This window comes from Panonychus citri, unplaced genomic scaffold (assembly GCF_014898815.1).
Source record: "Panonychus citri isolate SS breed McGregor unplaced genomic scaffold, ASM1489881v1 Contig00011, whole genome shotgun sequence".
NCBI classification, from domain to species: Eukaryota; Metazoa; Arthropoda; class Arachnida; order Trombidiformes; family Tetranychidae; genus Panonychus; species Panonychus citri.
The window spans coordinates 806421-822251 of NW_026515416.1; the positions used below are offsets into that span (position 1 = coordinate 806421).

Sequence of the window (15831 nt, forward strand, 5' to 3'; positions counted from 1 at the left end):
AAAACTTTTTTCCTCTAACAATTTCATTTAATTTTCTTTGTCTGTACAATTAAATGAAGAGAAACAACAATTAACTGATTGGTATATATTTTTATATACGAATATCAAAACAAAACGAAAAAAAAAGTTGATATAATTATATCAATTGGAGACAATTAGTTATCCCTTTTCAGCCAATTTGGACACTTCGGGTGGAGATCGAAGTCCATCAATCGAACCCGCTCTCGGATATCCGTGAACTCGAATCGGTGTCCCCGGAGTCCCAGGAACGATTCCATGAAGAGGTAATCCCTTGGGAAATATGGTATCGATTCGAGAGTTGATTTCCCCTCTCATGAACCTTTCGAGTTTATCTACACAAGCATCTTGATATTCGTGGATCCATCTTGATAATGACGATAAAGGAAAACAATTAATTTCAATTGCGATTCGAATTAAAATACGAAAGAAACAGAAATTCTTCGAGAAAAGTAATTCGTTCTGACAGTTTCGAACTCATTTTTAAAAACTCTTGACACGCTTTTCTCTCTCTCTCTCTCTCCTCCAAGAAGAGGAATAATTCCAATTCGATGCCAAGATTTTTCCATCCTCATCTTTTTTTCCTCTCTCTCTCTCTCCTCTAATCTATTTACAGTTACTATTTAATTCACTCATATAATAGATGACGATCCACAATTAGCCCAAACAATTAAAGAGACACCAACCTGACTCCATTGAAATAACATATCGCTTTAATATCGTCTGGTAAAGTTTCAGGATCAGGCCATTGGAAGTTATCAAGAATCGGGATTATATTGCATTTACTAGCAAGAGCTTCTTGAATTTCCTGTTGAAAATTGATTGATGATTAGAGCAATTAAGATAATTGTTATGAACAATTAGACTTACTTTGTGAACCCAATCTTTACCCTCCTCATCGGCAAGACAACGATCCAGAGCGTTTGGTGTTAAAACTAAGATGAAATTTTTGGCCTGCTTTATGCTATTCAATAGGTTAGAATCAAATTTACCCGCTTCGAGTCTTTCGATGTCAATAAACACGGAAAAGTTTCGCAATTGAAGATGAACTTTAAGTAAACTGGTGAAAAAGAAAAAGTGATCAACAATTAATGGATTAGTTCAACTAGTGGATTAACGAATCAGCCACAATTTAGCTTACGAACCTTGCGAGTTGTGAACCATTTGACCGACGATAACTGATGAAAGCATCTAACGATTTCTTTGCGTCGTTTGAATCTTCGGCACCGATGTTGGTCAAGTCTACGAATTAATTGGAAAAAGTGTTATTTTCAATCACGAATTTAATCACAATCAACTTACTCTTAATTGCTTCAGCAATTTTAAACCGATGAATACTGTTATCTATGTGACACTCTTGAGCTAATTGATCCTCCGAGACAAACTTAACTGTCTCACCTTCAACCCCACCTTTTAACATGTTATAAGTATACTGAGGATAAACTTGACCCAATGACCTTAAAAGGTGAAAAAGGTTAAGTGTATCACATGATGAATAATCAGCTATACGTTTTAATTGTCCCAATTCACGGAGGAAACGTTTTCGCAATATACCATTGGCTATACCGACATCGTTAATCAACATATCCTCAGTTAATTGTAACAATAAATCACCGTCAACTTTGGACTCTTCAAATGTTTTCGTGAAAACTTTAAAACCAATCTGATGGATAAAAGAACAACAATTTTGCGTTAATTATCAATAATTTGTCGTTAATTGCCACTCAACTTGTTCGATCCACGTTTTCACATCTTGGACAGTCCAAAGCGGAACTTGTTGGGACAGTTTATGGGGAACACCTTGACCCATGTACTTGAGCGCTTGACAAGCGTATTTGGAGGCCGTGGCATTGGGTGAACTGGCCACTCGTTTCAACCGGTCAATTACTCCGATTTCCTCGAAAATCTATCAATCATTACAATTATTACAATTAATCGTCAAACCTTTTTATCATATTGAATATTATTCATATTAACTAATTGGTGGTTTCCCTTTTTTGTTTGAATCAAAATCAAAATTTCAATCTAAATTGTGATTAATTGTCGTGACTCATTTTTAACGTACTAATTAAATATGTACTTGATGAGATTAGTGTTAATCTGTAAGCCTCTTATCGGTTACAATTAAAATGATTGTTGATTAACTGCGTTTAAAGGCAAACGTTTGGTACAAAATGTTTTCCTCAATTCATTTGAATAGTTAATTAGGTTAACACTATTTATAGTTAATGGATGGTAATTATGACTTGTTTGTTAATGAATGAAACTTAATTGTGATTAACGACTTACTTTGGTTTTCCCTTGTCGCTTTTTGATCCAGGCCTCCATTGCGAAATGAAAAGCCGCCAGGCTACGAGCTTCGGATCGATCTGATTCGAGGACAAGAGCTAATCGTTTTAACCATTCGGTTGACTGGCCTCGCGAATGGAAGTCGGAATGAGCGACAAACTCTTCTGGACTTCGATCGGTAATAAAAGGTTCAATTAGCTCATGAGTTTCGGTCGCTAGGACCGAAGCTTCGATCTCTTTATTGGCCATTAGAGTAGCGATTGCAAGGCAAGCGTAATAAGCGATATTATCATCGGTATGATGGGCTAACGGGAAAAGCCACATGGGTGCTTGTTCCTTGATCATGGATGCATGATTTTCTGGTCCACCGTAGAGGGAAAGGTTCGCTAAGGCTGAGGCGCAATGTCGCAAGATCTCATCATCGGTGTTTCGACACTGATAGACGATCGCTTTCAGGCCACCTTTGCGAATGATATCTTTACATGTTTCCTCTGATATTTTGAATAGTTGATTTAAAATTCCAGTTCCGACTCGCTCTTGGTCAACAATGTTCGTGTTTGAATAGTCACAGGCCACGGTGACCACTTTACTCAGACCATTATCGACAATATAAGACCGATTATCGGGGGAAAGTGTTTGCTCCAGCAATTTGGCCGATTGAAATTTCACTTCAGAATCAATCTCGGCCAAGCCACAGTTTTCAATTATAACGTCCAGTCCACCGCCGGTTCGTAGTAGATCAGATAGTTTAAGGTAAACCTTTTCGGGCGCGTATTTTGTTGAAAGCGCTTTTTCCATGGCTCGATTGAGAGATTTTAATAGTTCGAGAGATTCCTCTTTGGGACATGATTTAAGTGAATCAACGAGACCGGAAAATTTAGAAGCAATTTGATTAAGTAAATTGGTGAATGCAAATGAATCTGGACCAGCACTGTCAATGAAACGATCGGTACCCGTCGAGGGTGAGTTAAGGGATAACATTTTAAAGTCCATGTCAAAAGGTGAGGTAAAACTGGTCAGGTCACTTGGAGAAAGTGGCTCAGTGATTATCGGTGAATCAGCTGATGAGGTGATTGTTGATGACGATGATTTGGTGGCAAAGAATCGTGTTGACGATGATGAAGATGATGATGTTTTCGAGGTTTTAACGGCCTTTTCCTCCGTTCGAATTGATGATTGAGATTCAAAGGAAGACTTTGACTTACCTCCGGGACAAAGTTCTTCGGTGGACATTTTAAACGCTGAACTTTTGGTCGATGATTGTTGCGAGGTAATTGAGGAATCAGCGTGTAACTTTATTGCTCGAGCATCTTGTCGGTAAGATGACAATTTGGAAGAGGCTTTAATACCTTCAAGGGGAGATTCTAATTTAGCTGTAATATCTTTGGCCGCTACACGTTCCTCGAATAATCGATCAGCTGATTGTAATCGACGAGATTCTTGATGATTGGCCACTTTTTTCTCGCTCATTAGTCCACTTTCATTGGACATAAATTTAGATTTAGCAGCGGAAGAGGTTGTACTTTGGTGTTTTTCAAACTTCACTGATGATGATTTGTCACTTTGATTGTTATTAACACTTTGCTCATTTAAATTGTTACTCTCACCATCGGAACTCGGCGAGGTCACAATTGGCTGATCACTTTCGGGTGTACCTGGTGATGAAGGGCAGAATAAGGTTAATCCTTGCTCTTTGGAAACTGATGATAATCTTGAATCAAGTGATTTATCCAACGAGATACTCAATGAACTTTTAATTGTTGGACTTGTATTATTAAAATTTGACTTAATTTTACTTCCCAATGGCGGTGGTGTTGTTGTTGTTGTATTACTGATCTTTGAATGTGAATCAATTTGACCCAACTCTTGACTAGCATATCTTTGAATACGTTTGGATGATGATGACGATGATGATAATGATGATTTAGTCGATATTGATTGAGTTCCGGTTGTTAATATTGGCTTACCTTGTTTGGAGTTAATTGAATTAATTGCTGTATCCATATTGTTACAATCAATTGGTAAAGTAATTGTACTTGTACTTTTACCTCTACTCGATGATATTGGTGTTGGTGGTAAATTTTTCACTATTATTATTATTATTATCACCGCTGATTGTTAATGATGATTTTGATTCACCTTTATCCAGATTAGTTACTAGAATAGTTAAATCAGTTGATTACAATATGACAAAAAAAAGACACGAAAAACAAAAGAAAAGTTAAACAATCAGTTGAACATGTTAAAGACTTTCAATGACTTTTAACTAATTAGAAAAGAGAAACTAAATTTAGTTGTTGATTAGATTTTCCTAAGTTACTGTTGAGTGAGATGTAACACAGTTACACAGACTATTTATATTTAATTACGGTAGTTAACAGTTAGTTTATTGTAAAATAAAAAATAAATTGTAGTTGAAAGACTATGATGATTATGATGATGATGATGATGATCAAGGAAATGATTTAAATGACGATTAAGTTAATATAATTAACGATTTGTTTCAATTGGAAACATCTAAACATTTGAGCTTAATTTGGTTTATTGTTGTGAGTAAATTAATCTGTTAATCTGTTGATTGTTTCTCATCATTTATTATTAGCTGATTGTTATTTTTGATCCTGATTATTGCGCTTGTTAAATGGAGGAGGATTAAGAAAATTGGTTAGTAGATTTAGTCTTTAATTGTTGATTGGAACATTTAATTGTTTGATTATTACCTTGATCTTCATTTTGATTCTTTTCCGTTGTTGATTTGTTTTTAAAAACTGAGTTAAAAGCTTTTTTCATTTTTGGATTGAAACAATTTGTTTACTTTTTTTTTGGATGATTAAAGGGATGAGGATGAGGATGATGAGGATAAGGATAAGGATAAGGAAAGATGATTTCGAATTAGTTTTATTGTGAAGGTTGATTGTATATGAAGTTGATTATAACTGAATCAAAATCTTCTCGGTGATGATGAGGATGAAAATGGAGACAGTTTTGAAATTTCAAAGTTCTAATCTTTATGTCAACTCGAAGATGATGATTAACAAAGTTGGCATTTATTTCTATGAGTAATTTGAACTATTCTCAAAAATCTAGTTTCTAGGTTACATTAGATTCTGGAGTTTGTGTTAATCAATCTTTAATTAGGATAACAGTGTGACGAAAATGAGTCAACAATTAAGAGGTAACAACAAACTTTTACTCTGTCAAGGGTTGGAGATATTTTTTTTTCTTCTTCCATTCAGTTAGACTCTCTGTTTTTTTCATAATTAATTAAATCTGTGAATAGTTTTTTCTATTTCTATTTTAAATTAATTGATTGATTAATTGATTTCTCCTTTTTTTCTTCAAGTTTCGTTGGAAAAGCAATTAGTTGATTTCGTTTGATTTTCTTTTCAAAAGAACCGCGCCAACTCGTTGCCAATGGAAACGCTGAAATTTGATCATTGGATTAGTTTGTTAAACAAACTTTGTTTACTTTTCTGTTGATTTGGTTTTTCAATCAAAAAAGAAATCAAATTTTTCGTTAAATAATATAAATTTTGTTTTCAAAGAAAACACTTTAAAAGGCAAATAATTTTGGTATTATATGTTGGTGGTATTTTTTGTATCATTCATTTTGTTTTGTATTAATACATCTCTGGTTCACTTATTGTTGTTGCTGGTTGATCTTATACTGTGTGTGTGTGTTGTGTTGTATTTGCGTTGATGTTATTTTGAATTTTTTAATTGACTTGAAAGCCAATCAAGACCTTCGTAAAGACCATCACCACTTGTCGCACAAGTTGCTTGTATGTACCAGTTGCGACTACGAAGGGAATGAAGACCAAGTTTATCGGTAATTTCAGCAGCATTCATGGCATTTGGGAGATCCTAAAAGAAAAGATAATAGAAAATGTGTCAAGGTGAGAGATTAATTGATCTTTTAAAGAAAGAAGAAAACCAAATTTCAACAGAGACAAAAGTCAAAGGTAAAAATTATGAGAGGAACACGTAAGCTTTTTAGATAACTGGTTGTAATTTGATTATTGACAATCCTTTTTCTTGACAACATTTACATACTTGTTTGTTGGCAAAAATTAAGAGAATTGCATCTCTCAACTCATCTTCAGCCAACATTCGATCCAAATCTTCACGAACTTCACCTATTCTCTCCCTGTCGTTAGAATCGACCACAAAAATAAGGCCTTCGGTATTCTGAAAGTAATGCCTCCTAAGTGACCGAATCCTGTCTTGTCCACTAAAGTCCCAAACAGTGAAACTGATATTCTGATATTCAACCGTTTCAACATTGAAACCTGACAAAAAAAATACTAAATGGAACAACCAAAACAATAGAATTACCAAAGAATCAACTCACCTATGGTAGGAATGCCGGTGACAATTTCACCGAGTTTAAGCTTATAAAGGATGGTTGTTTTTCCAGCGGCTTCCAGTCCAACCATCATAATTCGGACTTTTTTCGATCCAAATAGACTTTGAAAGAGAGAACTGATTGCTGAGCCCATGGTAGGAGAAAAAAAAACTCAGATTATTGAAACAATTAGAATAAAAGAAATTGTGAAACCAAGTAAATTAAAGGTTAATCGACAAGGGAAAATTCAAAGGTAAGAGGAGTTGAATAACTTAAAAGAGAATTAAAACAAAGATTAACTCATTGGATCATTTTAATTAATTCTGTTTAATTAGTTACCATTAGTCTACCAGTTCTTGACTAATCATCGTTAATAAAATCTGGTAACTAAATGTCCATCACAATTGGTTGACATGGTAACAGATAAAACTTTTGGGTTTTGTTTATTACAAAATGATCATGTTCTCAATTTATGATCAAGATTGTATCATTACACTCCCGTCTGTTTACTCATTAAATCTGTGAATAGTTTTTTCTATTTTAAATTAATTGATTTCTCTTTTTTTCTTCAAGTTTCGTTGGAAAAGCAATTAGTTGATTTCGTTTGATTTTCTTTTCAAAAGAACCGCGCCAACTCGTTGCCAATGGAAACGCTGAAATTTGATCATTGGATTAGTTTGTTTACTTTTCTGTTTGATTTGGTTTTTCACTTTATTGTTTATAGTTAGTTAATTAGGAATGAATTTTATTTTCGTGACATGTTAATTAGTTTAACTATTGGTGATATGGGTTTATCTCCAGCTGAAGAACATGGGATTATTGGATTGTTGAAGATGATTCCATCGTATGATTTGATAGCGTTTGTTGCAACAATAACAAATGGATTAGTTAAAACTGACAATCCAAATGGTGAGTTTAAATTAGGGAAAATGATTTTAATTTAATTTAATTGTTGTTTTATTTTTCTTTTAAATGTTCTTATTAGATGCTGTCCAAGCGATTATTAAATACTGTAAAGACTCACTTGATATTCTCAAGCGTAAAAAGATTACTAAAGATTTACTGTTTAGATATTTGAAAGAGGTAAATGTTGAAGTTTCTCCGAGATGTGATAAAACTGAATTAATTCATAAATGTTTAAATTATTGGCAAGTTTCATCGATATCCAGTGAGGTAAATTATATCATAAATTTTGGTTAATTTTGTTTCTTTAATTGTTTTTGTTCTTACCTTTAATCTTTTCTACAGACAATTGATTGGGAAATGTGTGAGATGGAAAATTCAATTCCTGATTATAATTCATTGAATCTCCAATCAAATCAGTTAACAGACGATAAATTACTTTCAATGGGAACATCATTTTCGAAATGGTTTTATAATTTACTGAATGATGTTAATAATCCAGCGGTTTTTGGTCCGCAGCATTTTTGGTCTGATTGTATGGTCGCTGGAACCATTTCAACTGCCCAAGGGGAAAACATCCCATTTTCAGCTAATGGAGATTTACCAACAATCGAAGCAATTAAAAATGCAGTTAATCATTTCCAATATTCATTTGAACCTAATCTATATAAAGATATTAATTGTTACATGGAAACTCATGGATTGATTAAGATTCAAGTTAACGGTGTTATCTACAAGAATTGCAGTCAACCTGATGGTGTTTTTGAAAGTGCTTTTGGTTTAATTAAAAATCCACATGTTGCTGATGATAATTGGAAAATTAAATTCATCGAAATGCACTGGAAAGTTAATTGTTCACCAGTTAATTACAATTCAATGGTTCCTTATACATGAGAGTAGAAAAACTAACTCATTTTGACTGAGAAAAACTTTTTTCCCAAACAACTATTTTTTGCTCTTCTTTTTTGCTTCATAATATAATTTCGCCATCTTAAACATTAAGTTCTCAAATCATTAGCAATTATCGATTTGAATTAATGGATAATTGATCAGCGGAAAGTCCAGTTCCAAAACCAGGTCCATCGGTTTTGTACTTTGATCATCAGCTGATCAACAAATTTGCTTGATCAAAGGTAAGAATAGTTGATTTTCAAATGAACTAAAAAACAATTTAATTTGTCTTAATCTTTTCTACCCAAGTGACATAAACATTATCGTCAATATGGAAAATGTATTCTAATTACTTGTCGTCAATAAGTTAAGGCTGAAGTTCGAAGGCAACAAGTCCAAGATGAAAACGAAGCTCGAAAATTATCAAAGTTAAATGACTTTTACGAAAATATATTAACCATGAATTCAACGATATTAAAATTTTCCACCGAAATGGTTCAGATTCTCCAAGTTCCTAATTTGAATTGAAGGAAGAAAATCAACAATCTCATTTCTCTCTCAGTCAAATAACTTTAAATCAAATGACGACCCAAGAAAATCAGAAATTAATCATCAATTGGAAATTAAGTTAATTGTAAAGAAAAAAAATCTTCATATAAGAACCACAATCGGAATGAAGAATCAACAACCATATCAACAATACTTTCGTCATCTTCAACATTATGCCATATATGTATATTTCCATCTATGTAATAACTGTAATAATTTAAATTAATCATAATTTTTTCCTATCTAATAAATGATCAAATTAAATTTCACTTTTTTTACCGATTTTTATATTTAAACTATTCCCTCCTTCGTATTTTTATTAAGATACGATCCCTGATTCTTTTTTGACAAAAATTTTCTTGTTTTGGTTTTTTTAGTTTTTAATTGTTTATTAATTTCTATTTATATTTTACTCAATTAGATTTAATTGAGGTTTTCCTTTAATTTGTTGGATTGACTGTAAAACAATAATCAGACAAATGATTACAGAAACTGTTCGGCGGACTAATGGGGACCAATATTCACCTAAGTCAAGCCCAAGAGGTTCTCGGTCTCCATTAGTGAACAGACAAGACACCACAGGAACTTTAAAAACAACAATTTCGCTCGGTAAAACACCAGCTATTGTTCACAGTGGACCATTTTATTTGATGAAAGAGCCTGGAGGTAAGTGCAACAGTTGATAAAACATCGTTCATCGAATAGTGTTCATGTATGGTTTAAATGTGAATTCTAATCTCATTTATTATTCTGTTTCTCCTTCTACTCTTTGATAATATGATCAATGTTATTACTACAGTTGAAAGTGAGCTAACTGGCTCTACAAATTTGATTAAATACTATAATCTGGAACATTCTTTCTCTAAATTTTGTTGTGGCCGGAAAATTAAAGATCAATTAAGTGCATTTCTTCCCAATTTACCTGGAAACATTGACGTACCTGCGACTCAAAATGATAGGTTTGTATTTCGATTCACAATTTGATCTCATTTTCTGTTATTTGATATTTCTCTTTCTTTGATGATTATTCTTGTTAATTAACTATTATCATCTTTCTCTTTTTAATTTAAATATTCACACAGTTTACGAAGTCTAATGGAAAAACCACCGATAGGAGGAAAAGAAATACTACCTTTAACACAGAATCAACTAGCTGGTTTCAGATTACATCCTGGACCAGTGAGTTTAATTGAGTTTTTCTGCTTTTTCTCGCCTCTTATAAAACGTTGTTGATTATTATTATTCCTAAATCTCAATCTTACTTTTCTTTCTCCATCAACAGTTACCTGAACAATATAGACTCATGAATCAACCCATAGTTAAAAAGAAACACAAGTCAAAGAAAAAACATAAATCAGAGGAAACGAATCCTGATATACAAATGGAAGTTTTAGAAACCGCATCTTCTGGGGGACACGAAAAGAAGCACAAGAATAAAAGAAAACACGAAGATGACAAAGAAAGAAAAAAGAAAAAGAAAGACAAGAAAAAGAAGAAGGCAAAACATTCACCAGAATCAACTGTTGGTCCATGAAAACACCAATTCCACCAATAAGCAATATCTTTCTGTAAATATCGAGAGAAAAAAAAATCACAAGAAGAAAAAAAAACTCCTTTTGATATACTTGTAGTACCATAATAATGAAATTGCCTTGGAGGATTGTCTTGATCATTCACCTACCTAATTAATTGTACTGCCTTCAGTTTAATTGAACATCCGCTGCTACTGATCATCAACATCGTCACCATCATTCACCACGATCCATATTATGTAATCACCATTCTGATCAATTCAATGAGATTCAACAGTTTCCTCTCTGTACAACATAATTGAAATTGATTGCACGATGAGATTGACTTTCATCTTTTCTCGTACCAATTTATAATTAACTCTCGAAGACGCAAACAACAACCCAACAGCCCCCACGAAAAAGCATCTCACCAACAATTAATTTTCTGATTCACCTCTAATCACCTTTGCCATAACTAATTTACACTTTCATTCATATACACAAACACACCAAGAGGATAAACAATCAGATATTTAAAGTCATTCAGATTTAATCAAACCAAATCACCTCAATCATAAAAATCAGATTAACAAAATGATTTATCTAATAACGAAAAGCAACCAAAAGAAATACTATTATCTTTACTTACGAAACTCATCAACATCCAACTTTCATCATTTCCTTTTCCTGTTTATCCTTTTATTTAAAAAAAACAAAATTTTCTAATTCCATAAGTTTCATTGAGAAAACACAAATTGGTTTATTGTAAAATTAATAATAAAAAAACTAATTGAATTTGATTGATTGTTACACTTTCACTAAATCAACGTTTTCCATTCAATAGTAACAATCAAATTTTCCTCTCATCAAACCAAATCATTGATGATTAGTATTCACCGAATCATTTGATTTGATTAACTTTCCTATTTCTCAACAATTAACCTTTCCTATCAGTTTAAATTACCATTGATTTATACCCGAGAATTAATTGTTAAATATCTTCCGCTGGCAATTCCCAAATCAGTTAACAATTAACTCACATTGATTAAACTATGGCAATGATGAGACAAATATAATGCTTATTATTGTTAACAATTAACTGATTTACCTGAGAAACACAATTAAATAATGATAAATACTGATGATTGATACGCGTAACAATTTAATGATGATTAAAGTGTTACTAAAGGTTACACATTTAATTTACAATCAATTATAATAATTAAATAATTTTTTACTAAATATGAACCAATTGATTAAGTGAATCAATTTGAAAAACTGTAAGTTAATTTATTCCTGATGAAACAATTTAACTTACAATTTAGTTTTGTTTTAAATAAGCAACTTTTTAATGGTGATGATTAAAAGTTATTAACAACAATTAATTGTTACTTTAACCTTTGATGATTTAACTGAATCAAAAAATGAAATGATAAATTTTTTTCTGCTGTTTCATTATCATTATTTATGATTTATATTTAATCATCAACAATTAACATTATCATTAATAAATGTAATCATTTTCATCATGTACACATTATTACAATTGACTTATATTAAATTGTTTCACCTAAATTGTTATCATCAACAACATGAACAATTAATATAATCATCAGAACAGAATGAGAAAACAAAATTTTCATTATTAATTGTGGTAAATAATTAAATTAACTGTTGATTATTACAAAATCTGAGCTTCTTTTAATTAGTTAATAAACATTGACCTTGATCATTATTGTTTACAGACACACAATTTATTAATTAACAATTTACCTTTAGCGAGATCTTAACAATAATTAATACTAATCATCTAATTTCATCACAATTGATGACCAACTAAATTTATCACAATTAAACAATTAAATACCAACAAGGTAAAAGTTAATTGTTATTAGAAGGGAAATTTGAAAATTAATTGTTCGAATCGGAAATGAAAAAAAAACAGTTACAATTAACTAATCATCCAATGGATTGACAATTTTACAACTTTGGTTTTAAGGTTTTCAACTGTAATTTGATTACTTATTGAGGGAAAAATATGAATTTATTTTGATTGTTAATCGATAATGAGAGTTAACGTCATTTAAATCATTTCAACAATCAACTAATCAATGAAATTGATGATTAAAGGAAAAACAACAACAAAATCTCATCTCATCTTTTTTTTCCTTTTGATAATCAAGGATAATTAGAAATCATAATTTCCGATTGAGATTTTTTTTCTACCTCTTTTGTTATTATTTCATTATCATCATTTATCATCATCGAGATTATTATCATCATCATAACTGTTGTTTACAATCAAGGAGAGAGAGAGAGAGAGATGAAGGTGAAGAAGGTGAATTGACTTCCATGTAACCTTGAAATTAAATTTTCTATTATTATGATCAGTGTATCATTGTTAATTCTGTGTGTTGATGGTTGGTGCAAATTCAATGTCAATTGATTGGCTGGTTGGTTAGTTAATTGTCAGATGAAATAATAAATAACAATAGGGTCTATAACTGTAATAACGTAGTAATGACGATGATAATAATGTCTAATGAGTAACAATAAAACAGCAAATCGTTTCATCATTTTTTGATTATCATGTTGATTACAATAATGATAATTAACATAATCGTCAGGCTCATTTTCTTGGCTAATTGTCCAATGGATTTGGTATTTAATGGTTCACTTGATCCTCTTGTTATTGTTATCGCATTGTATTTATTGCTGGTAAAGGGTTTATGATTCTTCATTTGCTTTCGTCGTAATTGTATTTTCTTGATTGTGCGTAAATTGCCACAGTTTTGTCCTTGATCCAGGGTATCTTATTATTGTTAATCCAAATATAGTTGATGAAAAGAAGAAGAAAAAAAAATCATTATTTTTGCCTTGTCAGGTAAATTGTCTATGGGTGAAGGATGAATATTGTTATTCTGGACTGATGAAAACTGGACATCATATTTTACCTCAGGTTCAGGACTAATATCTGATCCCTGAAATTGATATTTTTAACTTAGTTGATTGGTTGGTTGGCTAATCAATATTCCAGTGTGTATGTGTGTGTGTATTAACCAAGTGTTCAAATAATCATCTTTCAATGTTCAAACACTGAGACTGACTGAATCAACTGAATCCCCTTTTTACTTTGCCATCATTTTGGATCAATTTTTATTTTTAGGTCACTGTAACTAACCATTAAGAGTCTCATATTATAACACACCGAATCCTTATTATATTTCACTGGGTTAAAAATTCTAGTTCCTTCTTCTGCTAATCGAATTGGATCCTTCTTTTTTTTTCATTTCTCTTTTCTATCTTTCTATCCTCTTTTGATTCCTTTCCATCAATAAATTTTGGATTCATCCAAAGTCCATTGTTACATGTTATTAGGTCCAGTTTGTAAAGTTTTCCAATTACCATCCCAATCTAATAGTAGAAAGAAAATAAAGAGAGAGAGAGAGAGAGAGAGAGAGAGAGAGAGTAAAATAATATAGAACAGAGAGAAGAAAATACATTAATAATCATGTGGAAAAAAAACTAAATTCTACTCACAATTAAACGAGGGCGAAAAAAATGCTCTACATGATTACCTAATTATCGGTACACCGGTAACTCTTCAACTCTTAACCAATTACTTGGCTAATTGAATTACTATTTACCGGAAAGGAAAAAAACGAATCACATAATTAAAAAAATCCATGTCCTTGAGAACTAAAGAAATTAACAATCATGTAAAAGAAAATCAATAAAAAAAAGGAATTAATCAGTTAATCATTAACAACAACAATCTATTATGTATACAAATACTTATACTCACCAAGTCAATATTTAAGTTTAGCAAAAAAGGTGAAGACAAAAAGTAATAGAAAACCAATTGAATGGTAAACAAAACAACTATTATTTTTACTAATTACGTTCACACGATGATGATAAAGTAAATTAAACAAAAGAAAAAACAATATAACAGCTTTTTAATTAACAACAATTAATTTACTCGAAAGAAATTAAATGAAAATTGATTCATTTCCATTCATTTGTTTACCTTTTTTTTTGTAGAAAAGAAAAAAAAATTTTGGCTCCAAATTCAATTTCGATAATAAATCGATAACTTTTCTAGAATTTTTCAATTAATTTTAATCATTTAGAGAAATAATCGATTATTTGATTATGAAAATTTAATTTCCTGCAATTAATTTATCTGGATTTTCACAGATTTAAAGAAACCCAATCAATGAATATAAAGTGGAAATTATATCGACCTTGAAGTTGAAATCAACCTAACGAATTGTGATTTAATTATATCTCCAACTTAATCAATAATTGTAAGAATGTAACTAAATTTAAATCAACTCAAAGAAAAAATCGTAAATAATTAAAAAGCTCAAATGAATAAATAATCAAATGCTAAAGGTAAAAGAAGAAGGAAAAAAAAGGACCCAACATTATGAACGTCATGAAGATTTTAGGTTAACAGTGTTCATCTTAAATTGTAACAATTAAGGAAATTAAGATGGTAATTGGAAGAGATCATGATGAGTGTATATTTAAATTGTTCCTTTGATTGGATAATCAATTCAATAGAATTTGAATAAGAAGATGGAAAATAATTCTGGAGGAGAAATTCTCATTCCCATATAAAGTATTTTCGTTAGTTGAAAGTTTCATTTTCGATTCCACATGAAATCTATTAGGAAATAAGAACAGTTATTTCTTCATCATCCTTATCTTCATCTCTCTCTCTCTTTCTTTTATGTTAACATGTTATTATTAGTCTCGGTTCACCTTCTTTCATTTTTTTCCTTCTTCTCTTTTTCCATCATCATCTTTTTCGAGAAACTTTTTGTACATTCTCTCCCATTCGAGTAGAAAACTTTATCGATCCAATTTGTTTGTTCTCGTTGTCTTTTTTTTTACTACTTTTTTTGTTCGTTCTTAGGTTTCTCATCATCATCTTCACCCCTCTTTCCACCATTACCATTATTTCCCCCTTATCATCATCTTTTTACTGTTACTTTATCTTCCCTCAGACTGTTTTCTATTTCTCTTTCTTTTTTTTCTCTTTTTCTTCGTCCTTAGCAACTAACGAAATTTTCGTTAGCTACTTTCATTTCTCACTCCATCTTGACCTGGATTCGTTTCTGTCTTTCTATCTTTCTGTCTTTTTTTCTTTTTCTCTCACATCATCATCTAGAATATCATCATCAGGATAAAGAAAGAGAGAAAGAAAGACTTTGTTGTAATTCGAAAGCTCCGCGAATCTTCGTCCTACTAAACTAATGTTCATGCTCGTTGGGAAGAAAAGTCTATTTCGAAAAGAGAGAAGAACAATTTTCCCAG

General features: G+C 31.4%; 4 protein-coding genes and 1 long non-coding RNA gene across 5 annotated transcripts; 2 read left to right on the top strand and 3 right to left on the bottom strand.

Moving 5' to 3' along the window:
* Positions 1 to 5: 5 nt before the first annotated feature.
* LOC128390656 (NAD(+) hydrolase SARM1-like) lies at positions 6 to 5663 on the bottom strand. Its single transcript, XM_053350412.1, is given in 9 exon segments — positions 6 to 385; positions 705 to 826; positions 889 to 1078; positions 1164 to 1260; positions 1321 to 1681; positions 1748 to 1924; positions 2308 to 4398; positions 4400 to 4464; positions 5028 to 5663. Coding segments are annotated over 9 exon segments (3399 nt in total). The 5' UTR covers positions 5098 to 5663; the 3' UTR covers positions 6 to 159.
* A 154-nt stretch (positions 5664 to 5817) lies between these two features.
* Positions 5818 to 7084, bottom strand: LOC128390738 (ADP-ribosylation factor 1-like). Its single transcript, XM_053350494.1, has 3 exons — positions 6659 to 7084; positions 6361 to 6596; positions 5818 to 6171 (listed from the first exon to the last, which is right to left on the bottom strand). Exons 1-3 carry the CDS (start codon positions 6804 to 6806, stop codon positions 6010 to 6012), a joined length of 546 nt encoding a protein of 181 aa, XP_053206469.1. The 5' UTR covers positions 6807 to 7084; the 3' UTR covers positions 5818 to 6009.
* Positions 7085 to 7318: 234 nt separating this feature from the next.
* Positions 7319 to 9264, top strand: LOC128390697 (uncharacterized protein C3orf38 homolog). Its single transcript, XM_053350454.1, has 4 exons — positions 7319 to 7561; positions 7638 to 7825; positions 7901 to 8688; positions 8756 to 9264. Exons 1-3 carry the CDS (start codon positions 7411 to 7413, stop codon positions 8447 to 8449), a joined length of 888 nt encoding a protein of 295 aa, XP_053206429.1. The 5' UTR covers positions 7319 to 7410; the 3' UTR covers positions 8450 to 8688; positions 8756 to 9264.
* A 66-nt stretch (positions 9265 to 9330) lies between these two features.
* On the top strand, positions 9331 to 11306 carry LOC128390729 (mediator of RNA polymerase II transcription subunit 19-like). Its single transcript, XM_053350486.1, has 4 exons — positions 9331 to 9661; positions 9795 to 9954; positions 10078 to 10174; positions 10278 to 11306. The coding sequence occupies exons 1-4, from the start codon at positions 9475 to 9477 to the stop codon at positions 10527 to 10529; spliced, it is 696 nt and encodes a 231-aa protein (XP_053206461.1). The 5' UTR covers positions 9331 to 9474; the 3' UTR covers positions 10530 to 11306.
* An 878-nt stretch (positions 11307 to 12184) lies between these two features.
* LOC128390749 (uncharacterized) lies at positions 12185 to 14523 on the bottom strand. Its single transcript, XR_008325687.1, has 4 exons — positions 14312 to 14523; positions 14047 to 14205; positions 13461 to 13920; positions 12185 to 13318 (listed from the first exon to the last, which is right to left on the bottom strand). It is a non-coding gene; the product is annotated as an uncharacterized LOC128390749 (long non-coding RNA).
* Between the last annotated feature and the right edge of the window lie 1308 nt (positions 14524 to 15831).

Coding starts and splice junctions, on each gene's coding strand:
- LOC128390738 (XM_053350494.1), bottom strand. CDS start 6,806: ATGGGCTCAGCAATCAGTTCTCTCTTTCAAAGTCTATTTGGATCGAAA. Junction 6,597..6,658: donor CACCGGCATTCCTACCATAG/GTGAGTTGATTC, acceptor TTTTTTTGTCAG/GTTTCAATGTTGAAACGGTT. Junction 6,172..6,360: donor TAATTTTTGCCAACAAACAA/GTATGTAAATGT, acceptor CTTTTCTTTTAG/GATCTCCCAAATGCCATGAA.
- LOC128390697 (XM_053350454.1), top strand. CDS start 7,411: ATGTTAATTAGTTTAACTATTGGTGATATGGGTTTATCTCCAGCTGAA. Junction 7,562..7,637: donor TAAAACTGACAATCCAAATG/GTGAGTTTAAAT, acceptor TGTTCTTATTAG/ATGCTGTCCAAGCGATTATT. Junction 7,826..7,900: donor TTTCATCGATATCCAGTGAG/GTAAATTATATC, acceptor TCTTTTCTACAG/ACAATTGATTGGGAAATGTG.
- LOC128390729 (XM_053350486.1), top strand. CDS start 9,475: ATGATTACAGAAACTGTTCGGCGGACTAATGGGGACCAATATTCACCT. Junction 9,662..9,794: donor TTTGATGAAAGAGCCTGGAG/GTAAGTGCAACA, acceptor TTATTACTACAG/TTGAAAGTGAGCTAACTGGC. Junction 10,175..10,277: donor TCAGATTACATCCTGGACCA/GTGAGTTTAATT, acceptor CTCCATCAACAG/TTACCTGAACAATATAGACT.